Genomic DNA, 16,150 nt, shown 5'->3' with positions numbered 1-16,150 from the left:
CACTATTTTTTTGGAACTTCATCCGGTCATTTGCTGCACCCATTTCATGCTCTGCTAGTTATAAAACTTACAATCATTTCAATTTGGGAACAAAATAAATTTTGATAAATAGGTAACTTAATAATTTGTAAATAAAAATTACTTATATACATAGGTATAAATTACCTTACTTTTCCGCTAGGTAGGTACAGGTACCTAAAACGTAACCCAAATGTGGTTATCAAACATTTGTAACGTCTAGGTACAGATCAAGCATTAACTGCTATTTAAAACTACCTACTGATAACACGGTAGCAAATATTTGAGATGACTTGACTTGATATGCATAAATAAGATTTTAGGGTTCCGTAGCCAAAATGACAAATAATAAACTTTATTGATTGCGCAATGTCCGTACCTATGCCCGTTCGTTGGTCACCGGCTTAAAGACTTTTTAGTTGTATCAGCTATTGACTTAAATAGCAGCAAATATAGTTTTAATGACTTGCTAAACGTGACTGATATATTACTTGGCCAATAAACGAATTTGAATTTGAATTTGAAAACAAATATGCAAAGTGACGTTGCGCCGTAAAGATAAATATTAGTATAAACATTTACATCTAATTTAAAGTAAACTCTTCATAATGATATTTTCAATTCTTTTAACGTATTTTGTCAATTATATAAAAGATACCAAGACTGAGCTTCCCTCAGTTTAGAACTCAAAACGCGCGTCTTTTCAGAAATAAGACCATGGTAAATCGTTTACTGCCTCCCACGTAGCGAATTTCATCATTTAATGACTTTTAATTTCAGCCGTTTCCGAGATCCACGAAATATATAAATAAATAATATAGGAACCACTCGTTTTAAGTATAAGATTAACATACAGATTAAAAGGCATCAGCATTGAAGAGCTAAAAAACTGGTTTCAAAGCACACACATAAAATTCATTTACTGTAGGTAGGCACATAGCAAAGACCTGCAAAAATCCATTCCTTTCCTCTTTCTGTTTAAAATGTTGACTGGAAGAGATTACTCTGAAGTGAACGTCTATTTGTTTACCTTGTAAAATCTTCCATTACGTACCTGTTTTCTGTACTTGTACTTATTCTGTAGGTACTTGTACTATTATCTATTCTTTGACTTATTGCTAATTAAGTGGTGTATACCTACAATAAAAATTAATTGTAAATGTTTTAATTATATAAAACGTTAAGCGAAACGTGTACGTACTTTGTAGCTAATTTAAACGATTATAAAGCAATAATTTTATTACATTTAAGAATCAAACATAAGCTTTTGCGGCTTTATATTGTGAACGTGAGAAGTAAAATTATACGCGATTCAATTAAACTATTTTATAAATTACTTGGTTCGTGAAGCATTGTTTCCTAGGAGCTAAGATAAACAATAGAGGAGGCAACAGAATTTTCTCATTATTTTTGTACCTATATTTAATCTTTAAATAAAATTCTTTTAAAAAAAGAAAAAAAAACAATACTTTTTGGGGGTTCCCCATACTTAGAACTGAAACTCAACATTTTTTTTTATCAAACCAATACGTGTGGGGTGTCTATGGATAGGTCTTCAAAAATAATATTGAGGTTTCTTATATAATTTTTTTCTAAACTGAATAGTTTGCGCAAGATACACTTCCAAAGTGGTAAAATGTGTCCCTCCCCCCCTTTAACTTCTAAAATAAGAGAATGATAAAACTAAAAAATATATATGATGTACATTACCATGCAAACTTCCACCGAAAATTGGTTTGAACGACATCTAGTAAGTAGTTATTTTTTAATACGTCATATCATAAACCGCTATTTACCTTTAATTCAATCAACAAAGACCTTTTATATTATATAACTTGCTGCTACGGAACCCGTCATGGGCGAGTCCGACTCGCAATTGGCCGCTTTTTTTATCCTGGAAACTATGGTTTCCACGGTTGCACGATAATCAAATTTTGCACAGACGAGGTGCGCAACAGCCAGATTTAAAGTTCACCTGCGTGACAAAGAGTAGGATATCTTCTTTTAATTAAGAGCGATTGGTAACCCTACGTTGATTGGACACATGAGGGCACTACGAGTATTTACGGAGGTAGCCATAGAAGATTGACGCTTGGTAGGTAAGGTAACAACACAATACTAACAATGAGAGATATAGAAATGTTATTGTGTGTATTTCGCTCCATGATCGACGTCGCTAATTTATCAGTTATCTATCACCTCTTACGTATAATCCTCTTTGAACCACATCTTTGTTACAGACCGAGCTAAAAAAATACAAACTTTATTTTTTTCGACTGGATGGCAAACGAGCAAGTGGGTCTCCTGATGGTAAGAGATCACCACCGCCCATAAACATCTGCAATGCCAGGGGTATTGCAGATGCGTTGCCAACCTAGAGGTCTAAGACGGGATACCTCAAGTGCCAGTAATTTCACCGGCTGTCTTAAGGTGGTTTTCCACCGGCGAGGCAAGACGAGACGAGGTGAGACGAGAATTTAAATTTGTATGGCAGCACCCGCGGCGGCTCGCGGCGGGCGCGCGAGAATGCATACAAATTTCAATTCTCGTCTCGCCTCGTTTCGTCTCGCCTCGCCGGTGGAAAATCACCATTACTCTCCGCACCGAAACACAACAGTGCAAGCACTGCTGCTTCACGGCAGGATTAGCGAGCAAGATGGTGGTAGCAACCCGGGCGGACCTTGCACAAGGTCCTACCACCTGCTGCTGCTGTTCCAGTCTTTAAACTATTCCCGAATACTTCGGCAAATATAGGTATCTTATTAGTAAGTGAGCATCATCACCCACAATAAACTAAACTGCACTACAACTAAACTTTTTAATTCCTGAACCCCCATAGAACGTTTTCACAGAAAGTGTCATAGGTAGTTACCTTGTAAAGAAATGCGATGATTTTCTATGGTAAGATTATACATTGGTTCACCTTGGTTTCAGTTGGTTCAATTGAAATAGAATTTGACAGTAAGTAGTTATCGTAGTTTTTCAGGTGGTATAATAATAAAGTAATAGTAAGTTAACAGCATATTGTGTATACCTTATCCATTGGGTATTTTACGCTTCAAGATATTTTTCCTACAATGTAAACATTTTACCAACTACTTAAACACTTATAGTTATGTCTACCTCGCACACCTGTGTACCTACTCATAGTTTTACTTCCTCTGTTAATTTGTTACAGCGCAAAAATCATTTACGTTATGTAGTCGCGCAGGCGCACATTCCGCTGTCTGTTTTTTTTTTTAATAAAAAAACCGGGGACTAGGTTCTATGTGGTGCAGCCTTATCACATTTTATCTCGTGTCGCCTCAAGATTTAATGCTAAAGATTAATTTAATCATAAAACAATTGACGATCGTCGACTCTGTGAAACGTGGCGGCGCGGCGCACCATCGTAGCGCAACCAGTGACATGGCTGTCGTTATATACCGCCATTATAACTATGATTGTAGCAGTTAGCTCTGGATCAGAAATTGGATTTTAATAACTGCTGAAGTGGCTTCCGCTGTTTGTGAGTTGTTTATTTGGAGCATTATTGAAGTGCGCTCGCCACAGGATGAACGTCGAAAACGGAGATGCTAGGAAACGGAGAAGCGTGGAGCCGTACGACCCATTTGAACATCGAAAGGTTGAGAAACCTAATTCGTAAGTTAATTTAAAATTCTAATCGTGGTCAATTTTCACGTATTGTTCATGTTCAACAAGTCATAGGTAATATTTATCTATATACACAAAAAAATACACAAAAAAAGTCTTTAGATACTCATTATCCCTAGACAAATATGATGTTTTGACTCAGTAGTAACATGCATATTTATAAATGTTCAAAAGTATATCGGGGTAAAAAATATTGCTAGGCACATTTGATGAAAAAGTTCAAAAGTTTTACAATAATGAATATACTTTAAAAAAAGACGACTTATTGCAAATTTATTTTATTACAACTACTTCTGTGAGGTAAATACACCATTTTCTTCAATACCTACTTAAATATTTCAATAAATATTTTGAAATATGGCGGTTTGTGTGATTTTCTTTCGTACGGAACCCTCTGTATGAGTGTTGAATTCGCACTTCTCAATTAATCATGTCGTTTAAATATCATTTAGGATATCCGATATTATGATTAAATTACTTAGATATTAATAGATATCGATCCGGTCAAGTGTGAGTCAGGCTTGCGTACCGGGGTTCCGTCCGTAGTGAATAAAACGCATTAAGTGTATTTCTAGGCATTCTGCACTATTAATATAAAGATTGCCTGACTAGATTTGAGTAATAATATAAAATTAGTTTAGAAATTAACAATATCTACCTACTTTTTTTCAAACTAACGTTAGACTATTAGAAATTAACATATATCTACCTAATTTTTGTAAACGAGCGACCGAATGACCGAAGACATATTGTGGAGTGAATGAGACGAGCGAGTGAGTGAAAGGGATTTAAGTTGAGTTACGATCGGGTGAGCCTATGCGCAAGTTGTCAGTTGTCCACTTTATAAACAACTTTAATAATATATATATTATCCTGACGCTATTTCGCCATAAAAAGTAAGCAATATTGTGTTTAAAACCATGTGGTAAAGGTGATAAAAAGTCAGATCTTCGTTGTTGGATCCAATAGAGAGAGAGAGAGAGAGAGAGAGAGATTTTATTCACACATATTCGATTCGATACACATAAAAATACAATAGAAAGTTTCGATGTAGTTACGAAATTACGATTTTTCCTCACAAGATTTCGTGACGTTTTCCTGACGTTCTGTTAATTAATTATTTCTTGGCAAACTGATTTCTAGTTAATTTCATGACGGGACAACTTTTTTGGGAAAAACTCTAAATTCAACATTTTTCATTAAAATATACGCAAAATTTAAAAATACAACACGTAACACTGTTTTAACTTTAATTGTATTTACGATAACCTATAAATTGTTAAATAAAGTCGTTCTATGTTACCTACTGCTTCAACAAAACTTATCTCGTCTCTTTGACGTCATTAATTTATTTTACAGTCCCGTTTAGTTAAGTCATTATTACCTGAGTTAAATTGTTTTATGTAAAATGCATGACAATATTTTGATCGTTCGCAGTCTTTTGTTATTCAAATAAATACTTATCGCTAAATTTAAAGAGATTGTTCTAAATATTAACAATAATAGCAGAAGAAGGGGACTTTAGTAGTTAGGCATTATAACCATAGCATTGTGGTACGTGAGCCGTGATGGCCTATCGCTTCTCAAGCGGAGGATCGTGGGTTCAAACCCGGGCTCGCGCCTCTGAGTTTTTCGAAATTCATGTACGAAATCACATTTGAAATTTACCACGAGCTTTAAGGTGAAGGAAAACATCGTGAGAAAATCTGCACAACCAACGAAGCAAGTCAATGGTGTGTGCGAAGTTCCCAATCCGCACTGGGCCCGCATGAGAATTACGGCCCAAGCCCTCTCATTGTGAGAGGAGGCCTGTGCCGAGCAGTGGGGCATATATAGGCTGGGATGATGATGATGATGAAGAAGATACGTCAATGAACGTCTCACCATCATCATCATCATCATCAGACTGTGTCAGTCCTGTAGCCGCATTATCTAACGTCCGGGCGTTCGCGATCGCATTCACTATTTCTTTCCTCCCCTATCCTACTCCGTGTAACAGAAAGAAATGGTGAAAAAAATTGTGATTCCAAGACCATTAGTTAATAAAGACCACTGGATACAACATAGAATTTTAATTATAATTTGTCGCATTTGTATTTGTCTGCTATTTAGGCTATGGCTATGTGGCTAATTTTGGCTAAGTGCCTGAATAATTGTGAATGAATGAAGTGAATGACTATTAACAAATAAAAAACCCCAACTGTCTTAAAAAACTCAACAAAAACTAAAAAGGAAGCAAGGAACTTCAACAGTCGGGACCCATTCAAAAATGATGCCCAGCTCATAATTAAAATTCCCACTAAATTTAATCTGTCGAGCAGGGTATCAAATGAAAGCTAATAATTAGCCCATTCTAAATATATATGGGTTATAATATTTTTAATCTACCATTTTCACAGAAATATCAAAAAAGTGTGAAAAATATGCAATTTGCTGGTGGTAGGACCTAGTGCAGGGTCCGTCCGGATCGCTTCCACCATCTTACTCGTTAATCCTACCGCCAAGCAGCAGTGCTTGCACTGTTGTGTTCCGGTGAGGAGAGTAAGACAGCCGGTGAAATTACTGGCACAAGAGGCATTTTATCTTAGTCCTCTAGGTTGGTAAGGCACCTGCAATCCCTCTGGTGTTGAGGGTGTCCATAGGCAGTGGTGATCACTTACTATCAGGTGACCCATTTGCTCGTTTACCTTCCTTTGACGTAAAAAAAAAGAACGACTGTCTTAAAAATACTAAAAAGATGAAAACAAGTCTAGTGGGCTAGAACTCTGCTAAGTAGTTAACTTAAAAGTCAACAGTTGGGACCCATTCAAATCGTGAACAGCTCAAAAATTCTTAGTACTTAATGGGTTCCGACTACTTCCGACTGTGAACTTTGAGTTAGCTACTTAACAAAGTTCCAGCCCAAATAGACTTATATTCTTCTTTTTATTTTTTTTAAGTTGACAAAAAGTGCAGTCAGCAAAAAAGCATGTATTAAAAATGTTTTTTTTTCAAAAAAGTCTAAACAGTAAGTAAAAAAAAAGTTAGTTCGGAAAATACGAAACTTCTTTGTGCAATTTTGAATAGTATGTTAAACCCAATTTTCTATTATTTTCAGAGATTTAAGGTCGTGTGCCAATTTGATAAAGTCCTCTTTAGGCTCAGGTCTTCTAGCAGGACCTTTAGCCTTCTCCAACGCAGGATGGGGTATTGGAATAATCGGTACGATCATAGTTGGAATAATATGTGGACATTGCATTCACATCTTAGTAAGTATTGAAGTATCTACCTATAAACCTAAATTTTAGAAGCCGTAATATTTAATTTAACAGCAAACACTTGTGCTCTTGTGTATTCATTTTTTTCGGGGATCTCGAAAACGTTTGTAACGATTAGCTTATTCTAATCCCTTGGAAAATACGTGTTTTTAATGTTAACCCAAATGAAGCTTGGTCGCTCAGGTAAGTAAATAGTTACACCATACTAACATCAACTAGAAAAGCGATGTACAGTCAGCATCAAAAGTATAGCTGGTTACTTTTGTACTTTGTCGTTTCACAGCCACGTACTTAGCGCCATACAAGATTGACAAATGTGTTCATGTGACAGATTAAAACAGTAACCAGCTAACTTTGATGCTGACTGTACATAATAGGTACGCTCAAATCCAAGCGGAAAACCCTCAACCCAGCAAGACTACGAGTATGTGAGAAAAAATATCGCTTGTTTCGTTTAGCTACCTTAGCTACCACTAAATCTTGTCTAATGAAATATGTAGACACTCAAATTTGATGGTGAGATTTCCTACATTACAACAATCATAATTGATTTCAATTATACCATAACTAAGTAACTAAGCTTCTTTTATTGCGTGCAGATTTAAATAAATATATAATGGTGCCTGATACAAAATATTCGCTTTATAAGTGCTAGCCTAGCTTTTGCAGCTATCTATCTATATCTATGAGTTTGGTTTTGATATTCGAAAAAAATGCGTTTATTGGTTTCGAATGTGTGCATTTATTTATTTTTATTCGTAAAGTACTCGTGCTCGTAAAGTTCGTGTTTATGCTGGATCTAGACGGCATAAAAAGACTTTGTATGCTCTAGTGCATAAAGTAATATCTTCGTCTAAACCAAGGCTAAGTGTTAACAGCCACAAACAAAAAAAAACTAAGTATATTTGTTTAATAATTTTTAATTTGTATAAAACTTAAAATCAATCAAATAAATCAATAAAACTAAATATTTATAATTATATTAGCAATGCATGAAAAATAAAAGGTACCTAGTAAGTGAATGTTTCCACTTGTTATTTCATCTCCTCGCAAGTCGCAATCGTAGTGAAAAGCAGAGTGTAAAACTCGAGAATTAAATCCATTTTCCCCTCGACGTGTCTATCCACCCTCACCGTACCGGCTCGGGTAAAATGGCTCGTTTTATGCTCTTGCTACACGATCTTCTATTTTTAAATAGTAGGTTGTTGCGGATTGTATTGATAATAGGTAAGTATAATTAAAGTAGATATTCTAAATTTAAAAGCTGATACTGTGTCTATTCGAGGAAAATGCAAATCAAGGGATACTTGATTGATTTTGGGATTACCTACTACTTTGAAGAAGTCTGTAATAATACTCGGTCCTTTAACCCAATAAGGGGTTGTTGGCCAGAATATGAATACTGTTCAGATGTTTTTTAATAGGTATACTTACCTACATCTTAAAAATTGACGTAGCGTTTTACATATTTGGATTTGGAGTGTTGTCAAATTAACTAAACTTAATTCACTGTAGGATTTTGAACTTAAGATCCACGTACAGCCACCAGCACCAATACCTGACTACCTGAAACAACAGAGCGTCCATAAATATCTGATACGACGCTTTTCCAAGGGCCGGTGTAGGACATGTCAGATATTTTGCACACTCCGCTGTCGCAGATATTAATGTAGCTGGCTGTACTTTATAGTAAACTGTTCCTACGGTTTTCCAATCCTGTACATTTTTTTTTCGTGTGCTCTGCCTACCCCATTTGGGAATACAGGCGTGATGTTTGTCTGTGTGTGTACATTTTATACGATTTTCAGGTAAAAACCTCACGCGGTTGTTGTGTTGTTGAGAAGAAACCACTTTTAGGCTACTCGGAAACTTGTAAATCAGTATTCACAAACGGGCCCAAACAAGTGAGAAAATTTGCGACTACTGCCAGGTAAAAATTCAAAGCAGCAAGGGTACTACGAAACTCGAAACTCGAAGTTCGTATCGTACCGTCCCTCTCGCTCTCGTATTAAATAGAATAAGTGTCAGAGGGACCGCACGACACGAACTTCGAGTTTCGAGTTTCGTAGTAGCCCTGCTATACTTTAAAAATAAATAAGATTTGCAGTTCGGTAATCTTACTAATATTATAAACGCGAAAGTTTGTATGGATGGATGTTAGTTACTCTTTCACGCAAAAACTACTGAATGGATTTGCATGAAATTTGGCATACGGGTAATAATATACCTTGGATTAACATATAGGCTACTTTTTATCCCGAAATGAGGTTCCTGTGGGATCAAAAACGTTTAAGCTACATACCTACCAATTTTGCGCGAGCGAAGCTGCGGGTAAAAGCTACTAGTAGCTACTAGCTACTTTGTACTTACCTATTAGTAATAAATTTACTATGTAAAAGATTTGTTAAAATCGTTTTTTTTTTGCTTCCAGTATAGTCGCAGAATTTGCTTTAGTGCTTACTTACGCCGGAGTATGCTGCATATACACGGTACTTATTGGCGACTCCGTTAAACAGGTTAGTTTTTTTTATTATTTTGTTTTTGTTTTTATTTTGAACCTCCGACTAAATTTTTTTTGCGAAGTAACTGTTGTAACAGAGGTTTATTTAGGTACCTATATAATTGAATGATTCTTAATTTATGGATCCCTAAGTTATAGCTTGGATGGTCACATAGTCGCAAAAGTGTTGTTTGTTAAATATAATTTGCCATAAATTAACATTTAAGTAAATACTAGGCAGTTCTTGTGAAAAGTACCACTTGTGTACATGTATACCTTTTCAAAATAAACTTTTTTTTTTTTACTTTCTAATACGTTAATAATTTATAAATTTTTAACTTTTACTTCTTTCACCTCCGCATACGCCTTAGCCTCCACCTCCGCTAAGAAGGGCTCGATTTTAACCCTAATGGAAACTTCATTGTCAGTCAGAAAGTCAGATTCATTGTTGTGTTTACAAACAACTTATAAGCATTAGTAATACTTAATTAATATGACAGCGTGCCACTGTGCCTGGATAATTAATGTCCGCAAACGTAGCATTGTTTCCCCACTGCGTCAACCTGGGTTTATCATTTAAATGACTAAACAAAATTCATCTTCCTCAATTTATGAAATAAAGTCATACTACCTACCTAATAGAAGAAGCATTCATTGAATTTTGTCTCCGTCTTTCCTGTTCTGTGGATATGAAAAAACATAACCCTCCTTTGGGCAGTCGGGTAAAAAGTGACGGTCTTAGAGCGTTTTCGATAGAGATACGGTAATTTTTTCGATACCTTCGACACAGAGACGATTTAGATAGACGTATGTATAGGCTATAGCACACATACAAATAATATCGTCCGACAGCTCATGGGCGTCCGATGGTGCCGCCAATATATCGGTGTCGGCTCCGATATCCTATATCGGGCCGGACAATATGAAAGACAGGTACATATTTCATACATTTTACTTCCCCGATATCGTATCGGCATCCGATACCGATAACGGATCGGATAATCTGAAAACGCTCTAACACTAACAGTCAATAAAATATTAAAATATCCTTGCAGTCATTGCTTAAATCAAATAATTACAATGACTCGTTGCTGCAACTATCATAGGAACAATGTCATTAACATCGAGCCAAAAAAGGCGAAAGACAAGGTCTCAATTCCACTTAAATTAGTTTGTTGCTAAGATTTTTTAATAGGTACTTTTTCCTAACGGTACTTTATATACGCACGGTCATCGGAACTCTCGTATTATACTACACGTAAATAGAAATTTAAGAATATTAATCCTCCCATCCTTCACGAAGAAGTTAGCGTGAATCTGGTTCATTTCAGATAAACTGGCTTTAAAAACCGACCTTCCTGTACTTAGATCTTAGTGTACAAAACTGATAGGGAACGTTTAATAGTAAAAAAAAGGATATGATTTAAAGTCGAGAAGACAAGGTAGTGAAATAACTAACATTGTTCTTTAAACTTATTTCATTATTATTTATATTTCATGTAACTGTCTCTCTTCGTCTTTATTGTCATGAGACAAAAGTATACAAAATAGCAGTTCTAAAATAATTGTATATCCCCCGAGTCTACAAAATAAATATTTTCCGTCAAACAGAAATATTTTTTGTTACAGCTGGCCGACAATTACGCTCCATCGATGATCTTACCTGTGGAATACTACTGCTTGATCTTATTAGTCCCGCTATGCCTGATGTGCCAAATCAAATACCTGAAGTGGCTGGCCATTTTATCAGTCACGGCGAATGTTTTGCTCTTTGTAACGTATTTGTTTTGCTTATACTATATCTTCAGTGGGCCGATTAAATTCAATGACAAGATAGCCATCGGCAACCCTGCTAGATATCCTGCGTTTTTATCGTAAGTATAAGTCGCTGGCTGTTACCAGAAACTTGACTACAACCTGCGGGAACTTGATATTCTTCTCCTAAGTCACCACTTTCGATAGAATGGTTATATCGAAAATGCAAACTGAGACATGGATGCATAGAAAAACTAGAGAAAGAAAGCAGCACTAGGAATCGAACCCAGGTTCTCAGCATAGAATGGTTTAGTCGTCGGTATGATGATTTTCTTGGGTGTTGAGTTCCGTAATGCTGGAGTCTGGAGTTCGTAGTTAACAAAAGAAGCGCAATTTGCATATTTCTCGGAAAATATTAGCCCATGGCTATCGTGATTATTTAGGGGCTACTTCACCACCCATTGATTAATTTTATTTGACGGAATAAATGTGATGCCGACTCCGTCTATACGAACAAAACAAACAGAGACGGCATCACATTTATCCGTCAGATAAAATTAATCAATGGATGGTGGGACAGGGGGTTAGTGTAGCTTTCTGTCAGTGAAAGATTTACTAGATCCTGTTCAGTAGTGTACCTACCGCTAACAGAGTTTATTCCTACGAATTAACAAAGAAGTTATAAGATGAAGTCTACCACTTTATTAGCTGTTTCCCGCGACTTCGGTGCAAAAATTCAGTAAATTATACAATTTACCTTGTGTGCCGAATTTGATCAAAATCCATTCAGCTTATTTTGCGTGAAGAAACATTCAAACTTTCACATTTTTAATATTATCAATAACTTAGATAGGTAAAGTACCTATGGTCTATTTTTGAAATGTAGATACTAAAATGACAGTCTGAAATGTCAAACGTAAAAATAATGTGGCCGGCATAAAAGGAACAGTGCTGCTCCATGATTTCGGTTTCGTAAATAATCGATAAAATGTATATTTTACGATAGCAAAAATAACATTAAAGCATTCAATATTCTACTTTCCATTTTGAAAATATAAATGCACTTTTACGATAAAGTGATAAAATCTAAGCCGAGAAAGTGTATGGTTGTAAATACGTACATATATGTATACACAGAGAGGCCGATCTGCCAGCGGTTCTTACTTAGAATGAAATTGAAACTTAAACATTAACATCTATAAAAAGTCGAAATATCTCCAAAACGGTCGCATTTTTATTAGACCTATTTTACCTTTTCTAGAATGTCCTAAGTGCCCTACATGTTAGTACACCACGGATCCGTTCATATCTCAATATTTTACGACATACATACATTGGTACATAGGTACCTACAAAATCTTTCGGTGATAATCGGTTGCGGCACATCACTATTTATGAGACGCAAAAAACAGGTAACACATGAAACGTCATTTTAGTATCTCGAATTAAGAAACAGACCATTAACATATTTTGGAATACAGAATAATGAACTTTATATTTTTAGGACAGTTATTTTTGCGATGGAGGGCATAGGAGTGGTTATGCCAGTGGAGAATGCCATGAAGAAACCGAAACATTTCCTCGGTTTTCCCAGTGTGCTGGTAGTGGCTATGGGTGTCATAGTGTTCCTATATAGCACTTTAGGCCTGTTCGGCTACTTCAGATATGGCGATGTACTTCGAGGCTCAATAACCTTGAATCTACCAATGGATGAATGGTGAGTTCACCACCGGTATATCAGAGAAGTCAAGCAAGACTGTGTGACGTATGAGATAGATAGGTATATCTTTAATTTAGACCCAGTTTACATCTTTACAGTAAAATCGTTCCAGTACCGATTACCGATACATTGCAGGGTTATTCATAATTTTAACGAGTTACAAGATATCGATCGAGCACCGCAAGCTACTGTAAGCTTTTACTCGAATAATGTAAACAGGGTCTATCGCAAGGAGATCGTATTGTAACTTGGCAATTGGATCTGATTGCCGCAAAGGTTTCTTTTTACTAATGAACATGTTAAATGATAAGGGAAGGTTAAATTTTACACGTATTTACTTCTACACTCGTAGCGTCAAGAAAAAGCGTTTCGTTGACTACTAAATAATAATATAAAAAATGTGGTTACTAATAAAAAAAAACTTTACTTTATTTTAAAGCCTTGGACATTATTATTAAGACGTTACAATTTTATAAGTAGCCCATGATGTCCACAATAAAAATTGAAAACTTAATTTACTTAACATTACGTAATGTTTATATTGAACTATACTATGCATGTATTACTGAATATAAACAGTTTACTATAACTAACATACTACACAACGTGTTTCTTGCCTAATCGATTCTAGGATTTTATTTACCACTTAGCGGAATGGAAAAGATAGATATCATACCGAGTGTGGCCTGTTATACGAGCAAAAAATTAAAACATAGATCGTCCTCGTCAAACTGAACAACATTAGTTCAGCGACTTTAAAAAATAATGGAGTCTTTGAATTCTCCTTTTTTCATACAAATTAAATACTGCTATCAATGTACGCCATCCTAGAACACAACTGACGTCGCCTGTCACGCTACAAACATCAAACAGTTTTCATTACCTTGGCTCTTCGAGTAAACTTAAAGGTGTAATAAAAATTTAAAAAAAACTAATTATTTTTAAAAGTCGCTGAACTAATGTTGTTCAGTTTGAGGAGTATGATCTATGTTTTATTTATTTGCTCATATTACAGGCCACACCCGGTATACTCAGTTTTAACTGGACTGGATTTGATTGCCCTTTCAATTAACAATAACAAGTTTTAAGTAGATAAGAAGATTTAATTGTAAGATGTAAAGATTACTTAGATTAGTGTTCAAAAATTTCCTACGGGAGAGTCAATTAAAAACAGTAAGATAAGAAAAATCTGTTGTGCCTACAAAAGAGAGAGACCTATTACTATTCCTACACTGCCCGTTCTACTTTTCGCTCTTCACTTTGCTGTGTCCTACCTTTAAACCATTAAATGTCTAAGTTACATATATTTCTAATCATATCACATATTTGGTTGTAATTTGGACGGAATTGGCATCATAATGCAGAGTTATTTAACTATTATTTTTCTCCACAGGCCAGCTATATGTGCTAAAGTGTTTATAGCTCTCTCAATTTTCTTCACGTATCCTTTACAATTCTTCGTTGTAATCGATACTTTTACTAAATATACTGAGCCTCGAATCAAGCCAAATTACCGAGTCGTCGCTCAAATAGTATCACGGGTCGTCGGAGTATGTTTTTGCGGTAAGTTTCAAGTGGTTAAGTACTTTTTAATCCCCCGTTTATGTCATTATCTGCCACGGTTTAGTACCCGGCTTATGCGGAATCTACTGAGTAGCTATCTACTTTACCTGAGCCTTTGAGTTTATTGTCGCAAGTTATTAATTGTAAAAACGGATTTTTACGTGATTTCAGTAGTTTAAGACTTAACAACTATCTGTGCACATTGCCATTTATGATTTTTGGGTCATGTTCATTTACAAGTTTTAGATAATGATTTTGAAAAATGACAGAATATAAAGATATCCTTAAAACGCAATTTATGTAAACATTTTTTTTTCCATTCTGATCTCAAACGATTAACGCATTAAAATTTAGACACTACTTCTACGGTTTTTTGGAACCACTGCAAATAGCCGGATAGTAGCGACTCTTGCAAAATGTTTAAAAGTCTATAATATTAATTTTGTTTCCCGCATATTTCCTTGTTTTCAAAGTCAAACTCTCAATTAATCATTTATACCATCAAACAAACTTTTACTACTTTGTTTATCTTTCTCAGTGGGCATCGGCATGGCTCTACCCTTACTGGAGCAGATCATAAACATAGTGGGGTCTCTCTTCTACTCCATTCTCGGCCTCATCATTCCCGGCATCATCGAGACGGTTTTCAGGTGGAACGACCTTGGCAGATTCAATTGGGTCCTCTGGAAGAACTGTTTCATCATTGCGTTTGGCTTTCTCTGTTTATTCGCTGGCTGTACCGTCACAGTATTAGACATTATTAAGATACAAACTGGCCAAACTGAATAATGTTTAAGTATATAATAAGTTATTATTAATATGATGTTTTATTTTCTTACCAACGTATGTACGTATCATAATAGTAGAAAACGTACATACGTATTATTAATACCTGGTTATATCGATGAATTTTCTACTCGGCTTCGTAAAATCTATCAATATTAGGATGCTCAGGAATAAAATTTGCTTGCTCTGCTCATTCTTAATCTGTATCGTAAAGGAAATCCCGACTAAATTTTTACTTATAATGTACCCTGTGGTTTAGAGGTTTAGACTGAAAGTTGATAAGTCAAGCAGTCAATTGGTATTTTTATTTTTATATGAATCCAAACACTAAGAATAAAGTATAGACAGCAGTGGCGAAGCGTCCATGAACCCTATTCCCACCGGCTTGCCCAATATTTACAAAATAGGACAGGAGGACATTCAGTATTTAGAAAAAATGTAAGCTACGGAAATATCTGATGCTAACGCCACTGATAAACAAAGTATCGCCTTTTGTTTGCTTTTACGATGTTATGTTGTGAAATTATTGGCTTAGGTAAACGTCTCATATTGCTGACTAGCTGGCAAATACTGTCAATCAAATTGTGTAAACATAGTGATAAAAATAATCACTTATAATGTAATGGAAGTTCAGGTGAAGATTGCAAAGTTACGTGAGTATTGTAGGTATCACAAAGTAGTAAAAAAATACACACAGTACTAATAAGCGGAATAGAAATATTGTCGTTTTAATTTCGTGATTTGTTGCTTGTTTGTTTGCTGTTTGTAAATATCGATGCTAGGGAAATAGCATCATAAACGCGTATTGTGTGATAGAAGGTAGTACAGGCACGTGTCATAGCCAGATGACACTATTTTCCTTACACACTATAAGCCTCACAATAAGGGCATAGTGAC

The 16,150-nt window shown here is 35.5% G+C and overlaps 1 protein-coding gene across 1 annotated transcript; it reads left to right on the top strand.

The window, feature by feature from the left end:
* Window positions 1-3,148: 3,148 nt before the first annotated feature.
* On the top strand, window positions 3,149-15,285 carry LOC141444580 (proton-coupled amino acid transporter-like protein pathetic). Its single transcript, XM_074110147.1, has 8 exons — window positions 3,149-3,660; window positions 6,770-6,920; window positions 8,738-8,859; window positions 9,361-9,445; window positions 11,059-11,303; window positions 12,689-12,901; window positions 14,298-14,467; window positions 15,006-15,285. The coding sequence occupies exons 1-8, from the start codon at window positions 3,572-3,574 to the stop codon at window positions 15,254-15,256; spliced, it is 1,326 nt and encodes a 441-aa protein (XP_073966248.1). The 5' UTR covers window positions 3,149-3,571; the 3' UTR covers window positions 15,257-15,285.
* The last annotated feature ends 865 nt before the right edge of the window (window positions 15,286-16,150 follow it).

This window comes from Choristoneura fumiferana, chromosome 2 (assembly GCF_025370935.1).
Source record: "Choristoneura fumiferana chromosome 2, NRCan_CFum_1, whole genome shotgun sequence".
Lineage (NCBI taxonomy): Eukaryota > Metazoa > Arthropoda > Insecta > Lepidoptera > Tortricidae > Choristoneura > Choristoneura fumiferana.
This window is presented reverse-complemented; position numbering and strand designations above follow the sequence as displayed.